General features: G+C 31.9%; 2 protein-coding genes across 3 annotated transcripts; one reads left to right on the top strand and one right to left on the bottom strand.

Annotated features, from left to right (window-relative positions):
* The first annotated feature begins 389 nt into the window (after positions 1 to 389).
* On the top strand, positions 390 to 6,104 carry LOC107624992 (flowering locus K homology domain). 2 transcript variants are annotated; one of them, XM_088504877.1, is made up of 8 exons: positions 431 to 619; positions 1,249 to 1,772; positions 3,133 to 3,294; positions 3,892 to 4,138; positions 4,259 to 4,410; positions 4,855 to 5,106; positions 5,201 to 5,395; positions 5,692 to 6,104. In XM_088504877.1, exons 4-8 carry the CDS (start codon positions 3,895 to 3,897, stop codon positions 5,875 to 5,877), a joined length of 1,029 nt encoding a protein of 342 aa, XP_088361003.1. In that variant the 5' UTR covers positions 431 to 619; positions 1,249 to 1,772; positions 3,133 to 3,294; positions 3,892 to 3,894; the 3' UTR covers positions 5,878 to 6,104. The 2 variants fall into 2 exon arrangements, with proteins under 2 accessions (XP_016182984.1, XP_088361003.1); XM_016327498.3 differs by lacking the exon at positions 3,133 to 3,294 and having other exon boundaries at positions 390 to 619.
* Positions 6,105 to 7,986: 1,882 nt separating this feature from the next.
* Positions 7,987 to 12,288, bottom strand: LOC107624991 (pfkB-like carbohydrate kinase family protein). The gene is made up of 5 exons (XM_016327497.3): positions 11,715 to 12,288; positions 10,392 to 10,642; positions 10,015 to 10,306; positions 9,113 to 9,265; positions 7,987 to 8,896 (listed from the first exon to the last, which is right to left on the bottom strand). The coding sequence occupies exons 1-5, from the start codon at positions 12,105 to 12,107 to the stop codon at positions 8,507 to 8,509; spliced, it is 1,479 nt and encodes a 492-aa protein (XP_016182983.1). The 5' UTR covers positions 12,108 to 12,288; the 3' UTR covers positions 7,987 to 8,506.
* Between the last annotated feature and the right edge of the window lie 3,212 nt (positions 12,289 to 15,500).

Genomic DNA, 15,500 nt, shown 5'->3' on the forward strand with positions numbered 1-15,500 from the left:
CAAGAAAATTTAAATATTGTTTTTCAATTTAAAATATTTGTTTAAATAAGGTAATTATGTTGGTTGCACCTCTAAAATATTTTATTTGAATAAAATAATTAATTATTCTAACATATTATTTTACTAAAAATTATTTTAAATATTTTTATAAATTATATTTTCTCTTTAAAACACTACTCTAAACATATTTTGAAAATACTATAAATTTAGTTTGTATTTTTATTTTTTATTTTTTGAATTTTATAAAAAAAGTAAAAATAATACATTTTTTTGTTTTTAACTTTTATTTTCCTCAAATCTGAGAAATTATTTTTCTGATATTTTCTTTTGGGATTATTTTCTAAAAATAAAAAATTATAAAAAACAATAACCGCAAAAGTTGTAAATACGTGTAAGTTAAAGGACGGCAAAGCAAAAAAGAGGAAATGTTGTGTGAAAGATGATTGTATAGTAGTGGTGTGTGTTACTCTCTCGTCATCCTTAGCTGAAATTCTTCACCGCAATAATAAATTAATAATAGAATCAGAAGTAAACCTAAATCCGTTCTGATTTCTGAACACCGCACAAAGCCTCCGCGCCTTTTCTTTTTCTCTCTTCTCTCCGAAGCTTCTCGAACAACGTAACTCTCAAACCCTAACTCCTCCTCGTTCTTCTTCTTCTCTCTCTAGGGTTTCTACATTCTCTTTTTAGCTCTTACTTCATCGTTGTTATTCACTTTGTTATCACTCTTTTAAATTTTTCAGTTACTTGTTCTTCATTGAAGTATCGCATTTACTTTCTTCACGCCTCTTTCAATTTTTTAATCTTTGTTTTTCTTTTCTTCTTCTTCTGCCTTCGGAGTAGGCAGTTTCGAGAATTCGGTTGGTGACTGTTACTTTTTTTTTTTTTTTTCATTTTTTCTTTCTCTCTCGTTTCTTAAATATGTATGTATGTATGTTTGTATTTGGTGGGTTTGTATGACTGTATACATGCTATATTTTATGTTTTTATATACATGCTCATTGTTTTAATCTTTTTCTGTATGTTTATTTTGTTGAAACTTTAGGAGTTTTGTAGTTCAGTTTTTTAAGGCTCTAGATGTTTATTATACCATGCAGTTAATTGATTTTGGAGCTTGTTTTAGTGTACACTTGAAATTTTTCTTGTTTTCTTTTTGGCATGTGAGGTATTGTTTGTTTGTTTGTTTGTTCATTTTAGTTGTTGAAAATGGTGTTGACGAGTTGTTTCAATTGGTTTTTCCTCCTTCAGATATTGTGATGTCTGGGGAAGAATATGATGCACAAGATGCAGGCTATGTGCCTGAAAACCCTGAATTTCCGCAAAACCATTCCGATGAACATGATGAAGGAAATGTGATTGATGATGCGGGGTTTCCTCAACTGCAGCCTGATGAACATGACGATGCCAATTTGGATGAGGGAGCTAATCCTCCTGAAAATCAGTTTGATGGCCACGAAATTGAAGGTTTGCCCGAAGATACCGATGCTCCTCCACAAGAGAATGCTGAGGAGGAGGAGGAACATCATGATATTGGGGATGTTACTGGGAATTTCAATTCTCAGGAGAAACAGGGAGCACAGGATAATTCGAAAGGAAATGAAATAAAGAAGTGGCCTGGTTGGCCTGGAGAGAATGTTTTCCGGATGTTGATTCCTGTACAAAAGGTTGGCAGTATCATCGGCCGCAAGGGAGAGTTTATTAAGAAAATGACGGAAGAGACCAAAGCTCGCATTAAAATTCTTGATGGTCCGCCAGGAACCATGGAAAGAGCAGTGAGTTTACTTTTCGTGTTCTTGTTAGTTATGCCTTGTGGGATAATCCTGCATATTTTGTTTGAAATATCATATACTTTTATATTGTATAAAATTTTGAAATTACAAAACATTTGGTGTTTCTGGACGGGCTATTCCATTAATCCATTGCTGTTTGTTTGAATACTCTTGTTTGTTTCTTGCATTATTATATCTTCTACATTCCAATGGCAGTATATAGTGCATTTCATATTTTTCAATTATTACATACATAGGTAATATGTAAAATTACAAACATTTGTGCTGTGGGGCATGACATTTGTGAATACTTGCTTACTTGGCAATGAAATTGCAACAGCCGCCACTATATCTTGATCTATTTCAATTGTGTGAATATCATTGTTGCACTATTATGTTTGTTACATTCTGGATTCTGATGGCAGTTTATATTGAATTTAATATTTATGTATGTATTATTGTATCGACCGTTGAATTGTGAATCAGCTTTCTGCTGTTTTAATAGCTGGTCATGTTTTCAAAAAAATGTTATTACCTATACTACAAATTGATAATCAATTGTGTGACTTGGTTGGTATTATTATCTATTAATTTAGTGTGTTATGTGGATTTCTGCCTCATTTCATTATTGTATATTAATGAAATTCTATCATGGGGAGGGCGGGGAACATCTATAAGTCACATCCATGTACTTTAACTAACATCATAGTTATTAATGACTTAAAGTGCTATCATTTGGTAGCTACTATAGTCTTTTAAATAACTATCATTTAAATTGATAGTGGGTAGTGAAGTGAAATTAAAAATGTCTGAACACATGGCAAAATAGTATAATGGATAATATAAATTATGACCACAAAGCAGTTTATCTTGCCCAATACTCTTATTACATAACAATATTGCATTTAAATTGATAATCATTACTGATTAGTGAAGCGAAATTAAAAATGTTTGAACACATGTTAATAGTATAATGGATAATATAAATTATGACCACAAAACAGTTTTTCTTGCCCTATACTCTTATTACATAACAATATTGCATTTAAATTGATAATCATTACTGATTAGTGAAGCGAAAATAAAAATGTTTGAACACATGTTAATAGTTAAGGGTATAGCGGGTGTAATATAAATTGTAACGAAGAGATATCATTAATTTGAAAATGAAACTAAATCGTTTATTCGTGATAAAAACATGTTAACAATATTAACTCTGTTTGAAGAACAGTGTTGTTAAATTTAGGTGAACTGAAAGTATACATAATCTATCAGAGCACAACAATTACTAAATAAACAAACAGATTAATTATATAGATAAGAAGAGATTCTTTTGTCAGGATAACCAAATGGGTGTATGCAGGTTGTCAGCATATATGAATGACCAAAGTGGCTTCAAATTGAAGAGCCAAAGTTCCAGTTGGCAGGAAACAGCAATGAGCATATACAACTGCTGAAATGTTTGTCTTAAGAATCAGAAATAATTTGTGCAGACTTTGGTGGCAAGAAGCATTCATTTTACCTGGTAAATTCAGAACTTGGTCGGTTGGTGTCTTGCCACACTTCCTAAAACTCTCACCCAGAAAAGAATATAAAAGTTACTATGAAAATTAAAAAAATAATAAGCTTCTGAAATTTTATAAGCATCACAAATTTTTGATACGGTAAGTAGAACAATCCTGTAAAATTTAAATGTATCATGACCATTTAATTAAACCAGTGGCATATATCATTATTAAATTAAATTATTACCAAGCTATAAGAATTATTAATAAAGATTTAATTATTTATGCCCCCTAGAAATTTGACATAGTGGAACTAATTGCTAATTCATTGAAGAAACATAATGGAAATAAACATAAAACAAAAGTTAGTTTCACATGGAGAAATCAAATTGCTATCAACAAACATTGACCTAAAGTTAGCAACCAGATTTTATATATTTATGTCAGTGTTACATATTGATGAATAAGGCAACAATCATGTTTCTGGAACGTGCAGATTAATCAATGAGTCAAATTCATTAATTTGGCTTATTTTGAAGTTTGTGTTTTGAGGTTTATTATAAGATTCTGTTGTTTCTTGCGTGTTTCTGATTTCTTTTTGTTTGATGCTTAAAAAGGTAATGGTTTCTGCAAAAGAAGAGCCAGATCGCGCCATACCGCCTGCTGTGGAGGGTTTGTTAAGGGTTCATAAACAAGTTGTCAATGTGGACCACAATCCTCCAGATGCATCGGCCGCATCAAACCAAGTTGTTACGAGGCTTCTGGTGGCAGATACTCAAGCAGGAAGCTTGATCGGGAAGCAGGGTTCCACAGTAAAGTCCTTTCAAGATAACACTGGTTGCAATATACGTGTTCTTGGATCAGGTGTGCACACAGATATTGTTAATTTTGTTTGCATGTTTACCACTAGATCTATTATTTGGAACCCCAATCCATATCAACCAGATTTCTGAGACCTGTGCCTGAATAATGCATTATTTTTAGCTGAATACCTGCCTGTATTTGCTCTACGGGATGATAGTGTTGTTGAAATACAAGGGGAGTCTGCTGGGGTTCACAAGGCAGTTGAACTTATTGCACTTCATCTCCGTAAATTCCTGGTTGACCGCGGCATAGTTGGAGTGTTTGAAACACAGGTATGTCCATTTATATATTTTAGTAGTTTGTCAATCTGAAGGCTGGAATGGTCAGACTATGTATGCGGATGAGTTATGTCATGAGATACGACTTGTGAAGAAGAATCATCAAGCTGATATGAATATTCTTGGCCCTTTATCAATTACATCTTTTAAGTGTAAACTGTATTTCGGAATGATGAATTGGTGTTGCTACTGACAGCTTGGGGTGGAATGCATAATAAGCTATATCTTAATTATTGCACATTAGTGTGCCTGACTTCCATCATTCACAGTTAGCATGATGATTTTTTTCAATATGGTTTCCATTGAAACCTAGTGTTTATGAAAAGAATTAAGTTATATGGATCATCTTTGTGCATGTGGCTGATTATTCCTTTTGTTGTTCTTGATAAAAAATCATTATCCTTGATTTCATTTACTCTTCTTTGTCCCAAACTTCAGATGCAAAGGCCAGATGCTCGAGTTAACCAGAATGTGCCCCCACCTCAAGCTTGGGGTCCTCCACATCCACAAGGGTTCCCCACTCCTGGCAGCGGCGGACCTGCTTTTGCACCCAATCCTCAATATATGCCTCCTTCACATAACTACGATAATTACTACCCACCTCCTGATCTGCCTCCCGTAGATAAGCTCATTCCTCCACCTGCCTATGCAAGGGATACTTCTCAATCACAGCAGTCTGTTGCAAATAAGGTGTCTTCTTTTGCCCAACCTGAGGACTTCAGACTGCCATGCCAGTTTTAAATTATTTGTTGTCTTGATATGTGATTTCCTTTGTACCCTACAGGTCACACAGCACATGCAAATTCCTCTAACCTATGCAGATGCAGTTATTGGAGCATCAGGATCAAATATCAGCTACATTCGCCGTGCTAGTGGCGCAAGTATTACAATTCAGGAGACCAGGGGTATTCCAGGGGAAATGACTGTTGAGATAAGTGGCACCGCGTCACAAATACAGGCAGCTCAACAACTGGTGCAGGTAATTGATTTTGAAGGGATAGTGGATTCTTCAGCCTTGTTGAGAAATTCTTGAACCTGTATTGGAGCTCGTGTACTGCGTTCATAACTAATTAAAGAACTGTCTTTTCAAGAGTTTAAACTAGTGATGGGCTATATCTTAAAATGATATTCATTTTATTCTCTCATTGGATTGTGACCATAACCTCAGCGGTGCTCCATGAACTCCAAAGAATTTCTATGGGTTTCCCTGTACTTGGATTTTGTTGTTTTTGTGCATGCATCTGAATTGACAACAATAAATCTTATCTGATGCAGAATTTCATGGCTGAAGCGGCGAGTGCGGCACAAGATCATATGGGGGGGTCAATTAACCAAGGTTACAATTCCTATCCTACCAATGCTTCTGTTTATGCATCTCCACCTTCAAGTGCTGGAGCACATACAGGTCATGCACCTGCTGCTGATTATGGTTCGGTGTATGGAACCAATTATGGTTACTAAGAGTTAAAAATTCCCCAAAACACCCAAATCCCCCGCGCACGGGGCGGGGATAGAGGAAAAGAAAGAGGATTACATTCAATTTTAGTGGAGGAGCAGTGTTTCTGTAAACTTTATGTTCAATTCTAGCTAGTTCTCGTGGGTATTGTAACCAGGATTGTACCCTTTAGATTTTTACCTTGTTTTACATTGGATATAACTGGACATGGTTTAGTATACATTTTTCTGTCGAAGTGTTGCCTCGCTCATCTTTTATCTGTTTGGTCTTTTACCGAAGCATCTTTAGATTAGATTTTCAACAAAACAAATATGTTTGATAATTGTAACAAACTTATTTTTTAACTAGTTAGGGTGTGTTTGGCAAATGCGTTACAAGAGAAGAAGTACGTTTATACTTCTTGAAAAGTTTTAATTTTTGGTTTGGCAAATTTTTTATTAAGTATTAATTTTTGGTTTGGCAAATTTTTGATTCATGAATGCAGAAGTGATTTTGCTTTCAAAACCATGATTTTCAAGAAGCGTTTCATTAACGGGCTTCTAGACATCAATATTTCATTTTTATTTACCTTTCATTAACTTTATCCTTTATGTATGTTATTATATTATTTATGGAATTCTTATTATTTTTGTTTACATGAATTCTCTTTTTTTATTATTTATTATTTTTATTTTTTATTAATTATTTATTTGATATTATACACTTTTATAATTGTAATTTTGTATTATTTTTATTATTTTTTATAATATGATTTATTGATTCTATTAAGTAAAGTAAATTAAACAAAAAATTAATAATAATAATAATAAATTATAGCATACTAAAAAAGAGTACTAAGAATACTAAAAATATACTATATAAAAAATATCATAAAAATTTTTTTAATTTATTTTAATTACTACCAAGATAAATATTTAATTTTTTTATTATTCTTAGTACTCTCTAAAATTTATATTTTGTTAGTTTTAATTAAAAATATATTTTGCCAATTTTTATATATTATTTTTATTTTAGTGTATAAATATTAATTTTATTATAGAATTAATTAATAAAATCTATTCAATTATCTAAATTAAAATGATAAGATAATATACAAAAATTATTTAAGTTGGTGTCTATTTTAGTAATTTTTTATCTAAAAGTGATTTTGAGTAGTATAATCCAAACAACATTTATTTTACTATAATTTATTTTGATGCAAAGATTGCCAAACATAAATCACTTTAACATAAATTTACTTTTCATCAAAATCAAATTTACAAAATCAATTTTATTAAACTCCTGTTTGTAAACTGTAATCCAAACACACACTTAGTTAAAATTAGCTTCACCCCTAGTTAATTTCTTAACAGAAGACGGTTGGTTACACTTTCTGCAAGCAGTCAAGTGCGAACAAAGTTCTGACTTCTGAGTAATCGCAACATAGCAGTGTGTTATTCACAACGCTAATTTATCACCGTTGTCCTCTTTATTTGACACTGCAAAATGTAAAATTCTTCTACTCATATTTCTTGATTTTATGGGTGAACGCAGATCGGATCTTCTGCAGTTTTTAAGGTTGGATTTGCAAAACACAAATATTTTTAGAAGCTCATTTTTATTAAAAAAATATTAATAAAATTTATTTTTTTTATTCTTTTAAATATGTTTACTCTTAAATATTAAACATACTTTTCTTGAATAATAAATTAAAATAATACAACATATATGATAATTATTAGTTGAAATAAAACATAAAAAGAATATTTACCTATTTATTTTCTTTATTTTTGCGGATATACAGATACTAACACAAAATCCACAATCCAATCCGACTAGTGTGCAGATCCAATCCGATCCAAAAGCCTTGCAGATCAAATCCATATCCGCAATTTTCGGATCGGATTCGGATAAACACCGTAGAAATGCAGATCGTTCCGATCCATGAACACCCCTACTTAATTTCTTTGTATCTAACATTAATTTCTGTTGTTACTTTATACTTGTTATCAATTTCTGTTGTTACTTTATACTTGTTATCTAATGAAACCTCGTAGAATTGAAAACTTTAGGTTTTACTCATGAGAGTGTATTTGGAATTCGATTTGAGGGATTAGCTTTGCCCATTTTGATATTTTTCTTTCTAGAGATCAAAGTCAATTGCTAAATTTTGATTGGAAGCAGGGAACATGATAAACCAATGTCCATAATCCCCACTCAAAATCTAATAGTGAGTGATACAAAAACAAACTATGATCAGAGGATAAAAGCTACTGCCCTCTACCATCGATAAACTATCAATATAAACAATAACATATCACTGCTTAAGAAGCATTCATACAAAAATGAAGCCAAAAAATTGGTACCTATCAGGGGAAAAATAAAAAGCTCTGACTCACTGGTGCTTGGTGTATAGGTGCCTTTGACACCAAAGAAATATTGTTTGTGACAGGAATCGTAACAATTCAGTTAAAATGCTTTATGAGCAGCTACCTCTCACGTGGCCATGTACTTTGCTCAAACAAATGCATTTAGATTAGTTATTGCAGTGTAACTTGGAGATTTACTCTGCTATATGATTTAGAAGGATGATGGAAAAGAATTACTTCACTAGGATGGATACACCGTATGATGTAACATATTATCTGGAATTTATCATGCCGTCACATTATCGGGTATCTGTGGATGTTCAAGCTTAGGCAAGAGCTCGGAGGCGACCTTGTCATATGGGACATGGTTGAGATTGTCTGGATTGCCGATACCGTTCATCATGTGTGACAAACATGTTATTTCCTGAGCTATCGCATTCTTCCCAAGTACATTGGTCCAGAATTTGGTATCTTTGCTGATGTTTGATGATTTTAATAAATCTTTCACATTTTCCAGTTTTGCTACATTCCTACCAGCACCACACCCCATGGCTGTGGCAGCACCCACTGCGTTTGCAATTGTTAATGTATTAACCAACGGCATATTATGTATATAACCATATGCAACAGCAGCAACAAAACTGTCTCCGCACCCAACAGTATCAATGACATCCACCTGATAAGAATTACGAATCTAGTCTGTTTGAATCAAGAGTAAGATGGAGAATAATAACAAATTATCACAAAACTTAAAATGCAAGACTGACAAACATTATAACTTGATAACAGAAGATGTAATAACAAACTAAATAGCAATGATGGAAGAAATCATGATTTCCCAAAATGCTAGAATTTGAACAAAACAATTGAACACAAAATCAGAAGCTAATACCTTGAATGCAGGAGCACATGCTATATTTGATGCAGTTATTAGAATTGAACCATGAGAACCCATTTTTATAATCACCCATTTTGTGCGGATCCCTCTTTTGAGAAACTCCTGTCCTGCTAATATTGGATCTCCTAGGCCAGTTAAAGACTCGGCCTGTTGGGCAAACCAATCACGTGGAGACATTAGCAAATTATATTTTTAAACAGAAGTTTGAAAAATAATTAAACAAGTTCTCAAGGAGATATCCACTTATTGAAATTATCTTCAATTTAGAATGCAATGCAAAAATGATATCACAATAACTTGCAAAGTTGCAATTGATAATTATACAAGCATTGCAAATTGCAATAGACTTGAATGAAGTAAACTATAACAAGGCAAAACTAGACAACACTTTTTAAGATTACAGAATGACACTTTGGCATGCACAACAGAAAATTGAGCTGTCAATGAGGGAACAAAGGAATCCATCAATATATAAGTAGCGATACACAAGATGTACCCAAAAATAGGAGGGAAAAGAAAAAGATATTAGATATACAAACAACGCAGGCCCATGTTAACAAGGAATGGATTTGGTAGAACATTTGCATAATGTAAAGCAGTTCCTGATTAACATAATATGAATATTAATTTTTTTAATTTCAGAATAAGAAACTGAAGATAATGATAATATGGAGTCTTTGTCAGCATCCAAAAGAAAAGTGTAAAACATGATATAGCTCAGAAGATAGATATACAAGCAGAAGTAGAGTTCCCACAATTTATAAAGCAAAGAAAATAATGTTATACAACATCATACCCAAAACTGCAGAGCACGAGCTAAAGGCAATAACTAGAGTCAATCATAACAATATTAAGGATATATGTTTTCTATATATGAGGAAAGTTATAATTGAAACCTCATCAGAAGTTAGAAGAAGAACATCACTCATTCTGAGAAACTGGTCAAGAGCTCTTTGTTCTTCTGAAGTCCCAGTGGAGAGACTCTTTCCACGTGGTCCAGGATCAAAGAATATCGATGTGCCGACATCAACAGCATAGTCCACTGCTGAGAGCAGTAAACTAGGAGAGAGCTCATCAAAGCCATATCCATTACAGAACAAAACCTTTGAATTTCTGATAGCTAGTTTTACTTCTCTGCTCAGTGTGCTCATCCAATGAAATGCAGGTTCCTTGCTAAAATCTGCTCGACTAATAGATAAAAGATATTGACTTAGGCCCTTTGAAAACGAATGTTTAAGAAAAAATAAAAGCATTAGAAGTAATTAAAGTTTACCTGCAAAAACCATGTCTTTGTAACGGATCAACAAGAACCCAGCATAGAAGTGTTTCGATAGATGCACTGGAGCTGTTCACAACATCAGTACTATTACTCATCTCAACCATACCAATGCCCTCATCATGAAGCACATCTAACAGAAACTTCCCATAGATTTCATTACCCACATGACCAATTGATACACAACTAAGTCCTAGCCTTGCAGCTGCTATTGCCATATTGCAGTTCCCACCAGCTTCCCAATATTTCTACACAAAAATCCATAGGAAATATGTTAAATGAATGACAAAAACCAATTCCAGGAATGAAACATATGCATTCCTTGTTCAGATTATTAATTGATACTTGAGTCTTCAGAATTAGATGTGCATATTCTTGTACTACGATGGCTAGATAAAGGAATTCAAATCAAAATCAAAACAAAACCCTCTTTCTCTTCTTGGGGTTCATTGATCAGCTACCTGTGCAAATCCAAATAAGTTGCAGTGGTTATGTAAATCCCATAATGTTGACTCTAGCATTCTTGACATTACAAGTGGAATATGCCAGCAAACAGTTACTGATATTTTAATACCAGAAAGGAAACCAGCAGCTAATGCAACAAGTTAAGCAATTTCGGCATGGTATGATGGTTAGGTAAATTCCTTCTCAAAGTCGTGAGTAAAAAAATCTACAATTCAGATATTACACGTTGCAGGTAAAAGGTTTGCCACAGTCGCAACCCACTTCTATTTTGTACAATTGATGTTTGTTTTGCTCTAAGACAAGAAGTTTGCAAGTTAACTATTCCAACATTAGGTCTTAGACTTTATTGCTTTACTTGTTTCTAAGAGGCATGCTGTTAGTTCCAACCAATGCGCTATCCTCAAAATTTCTTCTCCTTTTTATTATTTCACTTTCTTCTAAATTTTAATCGCAGCAACTCTATTTCTTTCACATAACAAAATCATGTACCTTCCCTAACCATAAAGCTACAAACTCCCCGCCCCCTCCCCCCCCCCCCCCTTCTTCTAAAATAAAAAAAGTTTCCCATGCATATAGAGCATAACAATTTGTGTCACAACACAGACCCAAAATTTCGACGGTGTAAAATTACATGGCATGGCAGATTTTTAAAAAATAAAATAAAATAACATCACATGCAGTTTAGTCCCTAAAGCATCAAAAGATTGAACAGAAAAGACATTAATACAGAAAAGCAGAGACTCTAGACGCACACACACATAAGAAATGAAATGAGAATCCACTGAAGTAAAGAAGAAATATTCTGAGGGACTAAAATGTAATTTTCCAGTAGTAAGAGATAGAGATAGAGAGAACCTTGTTGGGTGGAGAAGAGGCCAAGCGGTCCATGAAGGCCTTGCGTTCGTGAAAGGAAGGCGGGGGCAATTGGGGAACATTGAGAACTATATCAACGCAGAGGTTCCCAAGCGTGGAAACGTCGACGTTTTTGGCACTCCGAAACGTTCGGTAATCGTAGGATGGTGAAGGAGGAACGACAATAGGATGATTGTTTGCGACGGCGATTTGTACGGCACCCCTGTTTTTGGTGGCGAATAGCACGGAACGGCGTCGTTTTGCGGGAGAGAGAAGGTTTAGCGGTAGAGTCAACAACCCAGGGTTTGGGGTGGGATTGGAATTGAAGGAATGTGAAGGTCCATGAGAATGGTAGTTAGGGTTTGGGAAATTGAGGGCTTTGTGTGTGAGATGCATTCAGATTTTAGAGAGAGAGAGAGAGAGAGAGAGAGAGAGAGAGAGAGAAATGGTTTCTGGTGTGTTTCGTTTGGGGAAAGCTTTGCGAGTGTGTGAAGGGGTTCAACTGCTACTACAAAGTACATACAAGAATAACGATTCTATGTTTGAAATGGTGGGTTCTTAATTTCTTATGCCGGACAGAGTAATCTTGGTTTTTTTACTTTTTGTTAGATTTGGAGTTTTAAATTTTAAAATTTATTTTAAAAATAAAATATAATTTATTTTTTTTATTATTTATTTTATAATATGAACAAAAAAATATATAAAAGAATATTTAAAAATAAAAATTATATTTTATTTTTTAAATAAAAATTTAAAATTTAAAGAGATTCAAATTCTTATACTTGAGTAAATTAATGAAACAGCACAATATTTTTTTTTATGATTTTATTTTAAAATTTTATTTTGATGCAAAGACTTTTTAAGTGAATTATCAACTTCACTAATTCTAAATTCACTCTTATTTTATTTTTGTTATACTTTAAAAGTAAGTACTTAATTTTGTTATCAATAACAAAATACCACCTGAACTAAAATAATTATATTTATATTAACTATATAAATAATCATCTAAAAACTAAATGTATAAATTATTTTTTATAATCAATACATTAAAATTAAATTTTAAAATCATTAATATTGCAATATAGTTCTTATGAGATTAGTCAAGAATCAAGATAGTAAGGTCTTTGTTGTTCAAATATATATATAATTTACAATAATACTAAATGAGACTCAAGTAGTCAAGTGTTTTAATGCTAAGTTCAACTAATTTTTTAATTACGCAGTTTTTTTTTATACTCTCCAACTTCTTTCTTCTACTTTCTTCAAATCTTCTTTTCTTCGTCTTTCCTCTTCTTTTACATCATCATTGCTATCATTTTCTTTCTTTTTTTTTTTTTTTTGGTAATTCTCGACCTCTAAAAAAAGAACAAGAAGATGAAAAACAAAAAAAATTGCATAACAAAAAGATGTAAAAAAAAATAAAAAAATAATAAAAAAATTACTGCATTAAAAAAGACATTTCTATATTTTTAAAACAGAATTTGTGTATTTTTCAATTTTTTTTTTAGTTTTATACATAACTTAGAGATTTTTTATTTCATTTTTTAGTTTATCTTTTTTAACAATAAATACAAATTTTTTTTTAAAAAAAATACATAACTTTATAAATAATAAAAAAATTTTGCCTGAAAAAACAAAAAAAAGAATAATAAGGGGGAAAAATGGTAACATTAATGAAGATATTTTTGTATTTTTATTACAAAATTTTTGTATTTTTAGTTTTATTCATAATTTTATAACTTTTGTTTTTATTTTTTATTTATTTCTTTTGACATTAAATGCAAAAAATTTCGTAAAAATATGTAATTTTATAAACAATAAGAAAGAAGAAATAAGAAGAATAAAAAGCCAAATAATTTTTAATTGTTAAAAAATTTCATTGGAACGGTTAAGAAATTTAGATGCTATTTATTTTTAATAACTTTTAATTAGTTATGAAATTTTTGTGTCACAATTAAAAAAATTTATGTTACAGTTAAAAAAATTTGGTATTATTTCTTTGATAAATTCTACACAATTTAAAAATCTCGCTCTTTTTCTCTTTCTCGTTCTACTTTCTCATAATTCTTCTTATTTCACCCTCCTAAAAAAAGACAAAAAAAAAAAAAGAGGAGAAAAAATCAAATGAAGAAAAAGAAATAAAAAAGGGTGCAACAATTTTGTTAGATTTTACATTTTTTTTGCAATGATTTTAATATTTCTTTCAGTTAGATTTTGAATGTTCCATTTTATTATGTATTTTATATTTTTTTTGCAATAATTTTAGATAATCCTTTTTGTTATATTTTGAATTTTTTGTTGTTATTTGTATTTTTTTTTTCAATAAAGGACGCTATTGTGGTAGCTGCCACGAAATCCACCTCTATCAGAAGGAGGGACGGTGATCGGGAGGCACACAATGCTGCAGAATTAATGGTGATAGGAAAGACGCATAAAATATTACAGAAATGACTATGGCAAGAGGTGCATGACGCTGCAAAATTGATGATCAGTGGCGCACAATGGCGTAATGCAGTAGAATTTACGGCGACAAGAAAAGTGCACAAAATACTATAGAATTGACAACAACAAAGAGGTGCACGACACTGTAGAATTGATGGTCAGTGAAAAAACATAACATGGAAGAAGAGTAGCGCATTAAATCAGCGTTGTGTTAATATAAATAAAAAGATTTTGTTATAAATTAGTTGATTTGTTAAATTGTTAACAAGAAGACATGTTGGTTACCTAAATTTTTTCATATTATATATATATATATATATATATATATATATATATATATATATAATTTAATTTTTATATATTAGCGATATAAAATAATTTTTTACAAATATTTAATCTCACATCATCAAATCTAACTAATTTTTAGATCTAGTACATAAAATATTTTTAAAAAATGAATGTAAATACTAAATAGACGATTATATCAAGCGATCTTTACATTATAATACATTAAAATTAATAAAAAATACTTGGGAGATAAGAAACAATAAGCTAAAAAAGCAACCCAAAGTTACATTGTTTTGTATTCCTTAATTATTGTTTAATAATTGAATAATATTAGATGTAATAAATGTGTAATTTTGAATAAATATTACATGCATAAAATTAGAGTTAAGCTTCAAAGTGGTACCTGAAGTTACACACGTGCTTCATAGTAGTTCCTGAATTTAATAGTTACCCATATTGGTCCTTGAAGTTGCACTCCGAGACTCAGTGTCGTCCTTCCGGCACATTTCCTCCAGCTGGCGTGATCGGAAAGCTGATTTGGATAACTTGCTGACACGCTGGCGACGCTAAAACGACGTAGTATTGTTGGTGGCGCGTAAATGCCCAAAAACGACATCGTTTCACTCCAAAATTGCTTTTGAAGAATCCCCCATCAAACGTTAACATAACGTATTGTCTCCCCCCTCTCAAAATACAATACAAACAGAGTCTTTCCTCCTCCCTTATACTCATCAATGGCGGTGGTGTGATTGCTGTAACTGTTGCGATTTCGTTGAAACACGACTGCTTTAGAGGATCGGATTTCGTCATCTGCATCAAATGAAGACAGTACTGAAGGCTGGTTTCTCTGAAAGAGGTAACGAAAAAAAAATAATGTGATAATAGGAGTGCTCTATTTTTTGTTATTGTTGTTAGTTTAATGTCTTCAGTAGTTAGAAATAATTTTTTGGAGTGTAATGTGTGGGTATGCATGTTTGTGTTTCACAATGTTTGCTAGGGTTTGATCGTAACTAGCTTTTTGAGTGGTTAGGCTAATGAAATTGTTGACTGGATAAA

The sequence above is a fragment of the Arachis ipaensis genome, chromosome B2 (assembly GCF_059453495.1).
Source record: "Arachis ipaensis isolate K30076 ecotype BB chromosome B2, ASM5945349v1, whole genome shotgun sequence".
Classification (NCBI taxonomy): domain Eukaryota; kingdom Viridiplantae; phylum Streptophyta; class Magnoliopsida; order Fabales; family Fabaceae; genus Arachis; species Arachis ipaensis.

Bases quoted from the DNA above. Each gene is read 5' to 3' on its own strand.
- LOC107624992 (XM_016327498.3), top strand. From the start codon at position 1,257: ATGTCTGGGGAAGAATATGATGCACAAGATGCAGGCTATGTGCCTGAA. The intron at 1,773-3,891 runs GTGAGTTTACTT...ATGCTTAAAAAG, and splicing joins CAGGAACCATGGAAAGAGCA to GTAATGGTTTCTGCAAAAGA. The intron at 5,396-5,691 runs GTAATTGATTTT...TATCTGATGCAG, and splicing joins CAGCTCAACAACTGGTGCAG to AATTTCATGGCTGAAGCGGC.
- LOC107624991 (XM_016327497.3), bottom strand. From the start codon at position 12,107: ATGCATCTCACACACAAAGCCCTCAATTTCCCAAACCCTAACTACCAT. The intron at 10,643-11,714 runs GTTCTCTCTATC...ATTTTTGTGTAG, and splicing joins CCTCTTCTCCACCCAACAAG to AAATATTGGGAAGCTGGTGG. The intron at 9,266-10,014 runs GTTTCAATTATA...TTTGCCCAACAG, and splicing joins TTCTTCTAACTTCTGATGAG to GCCGAGTCTTTAACTGGCCT.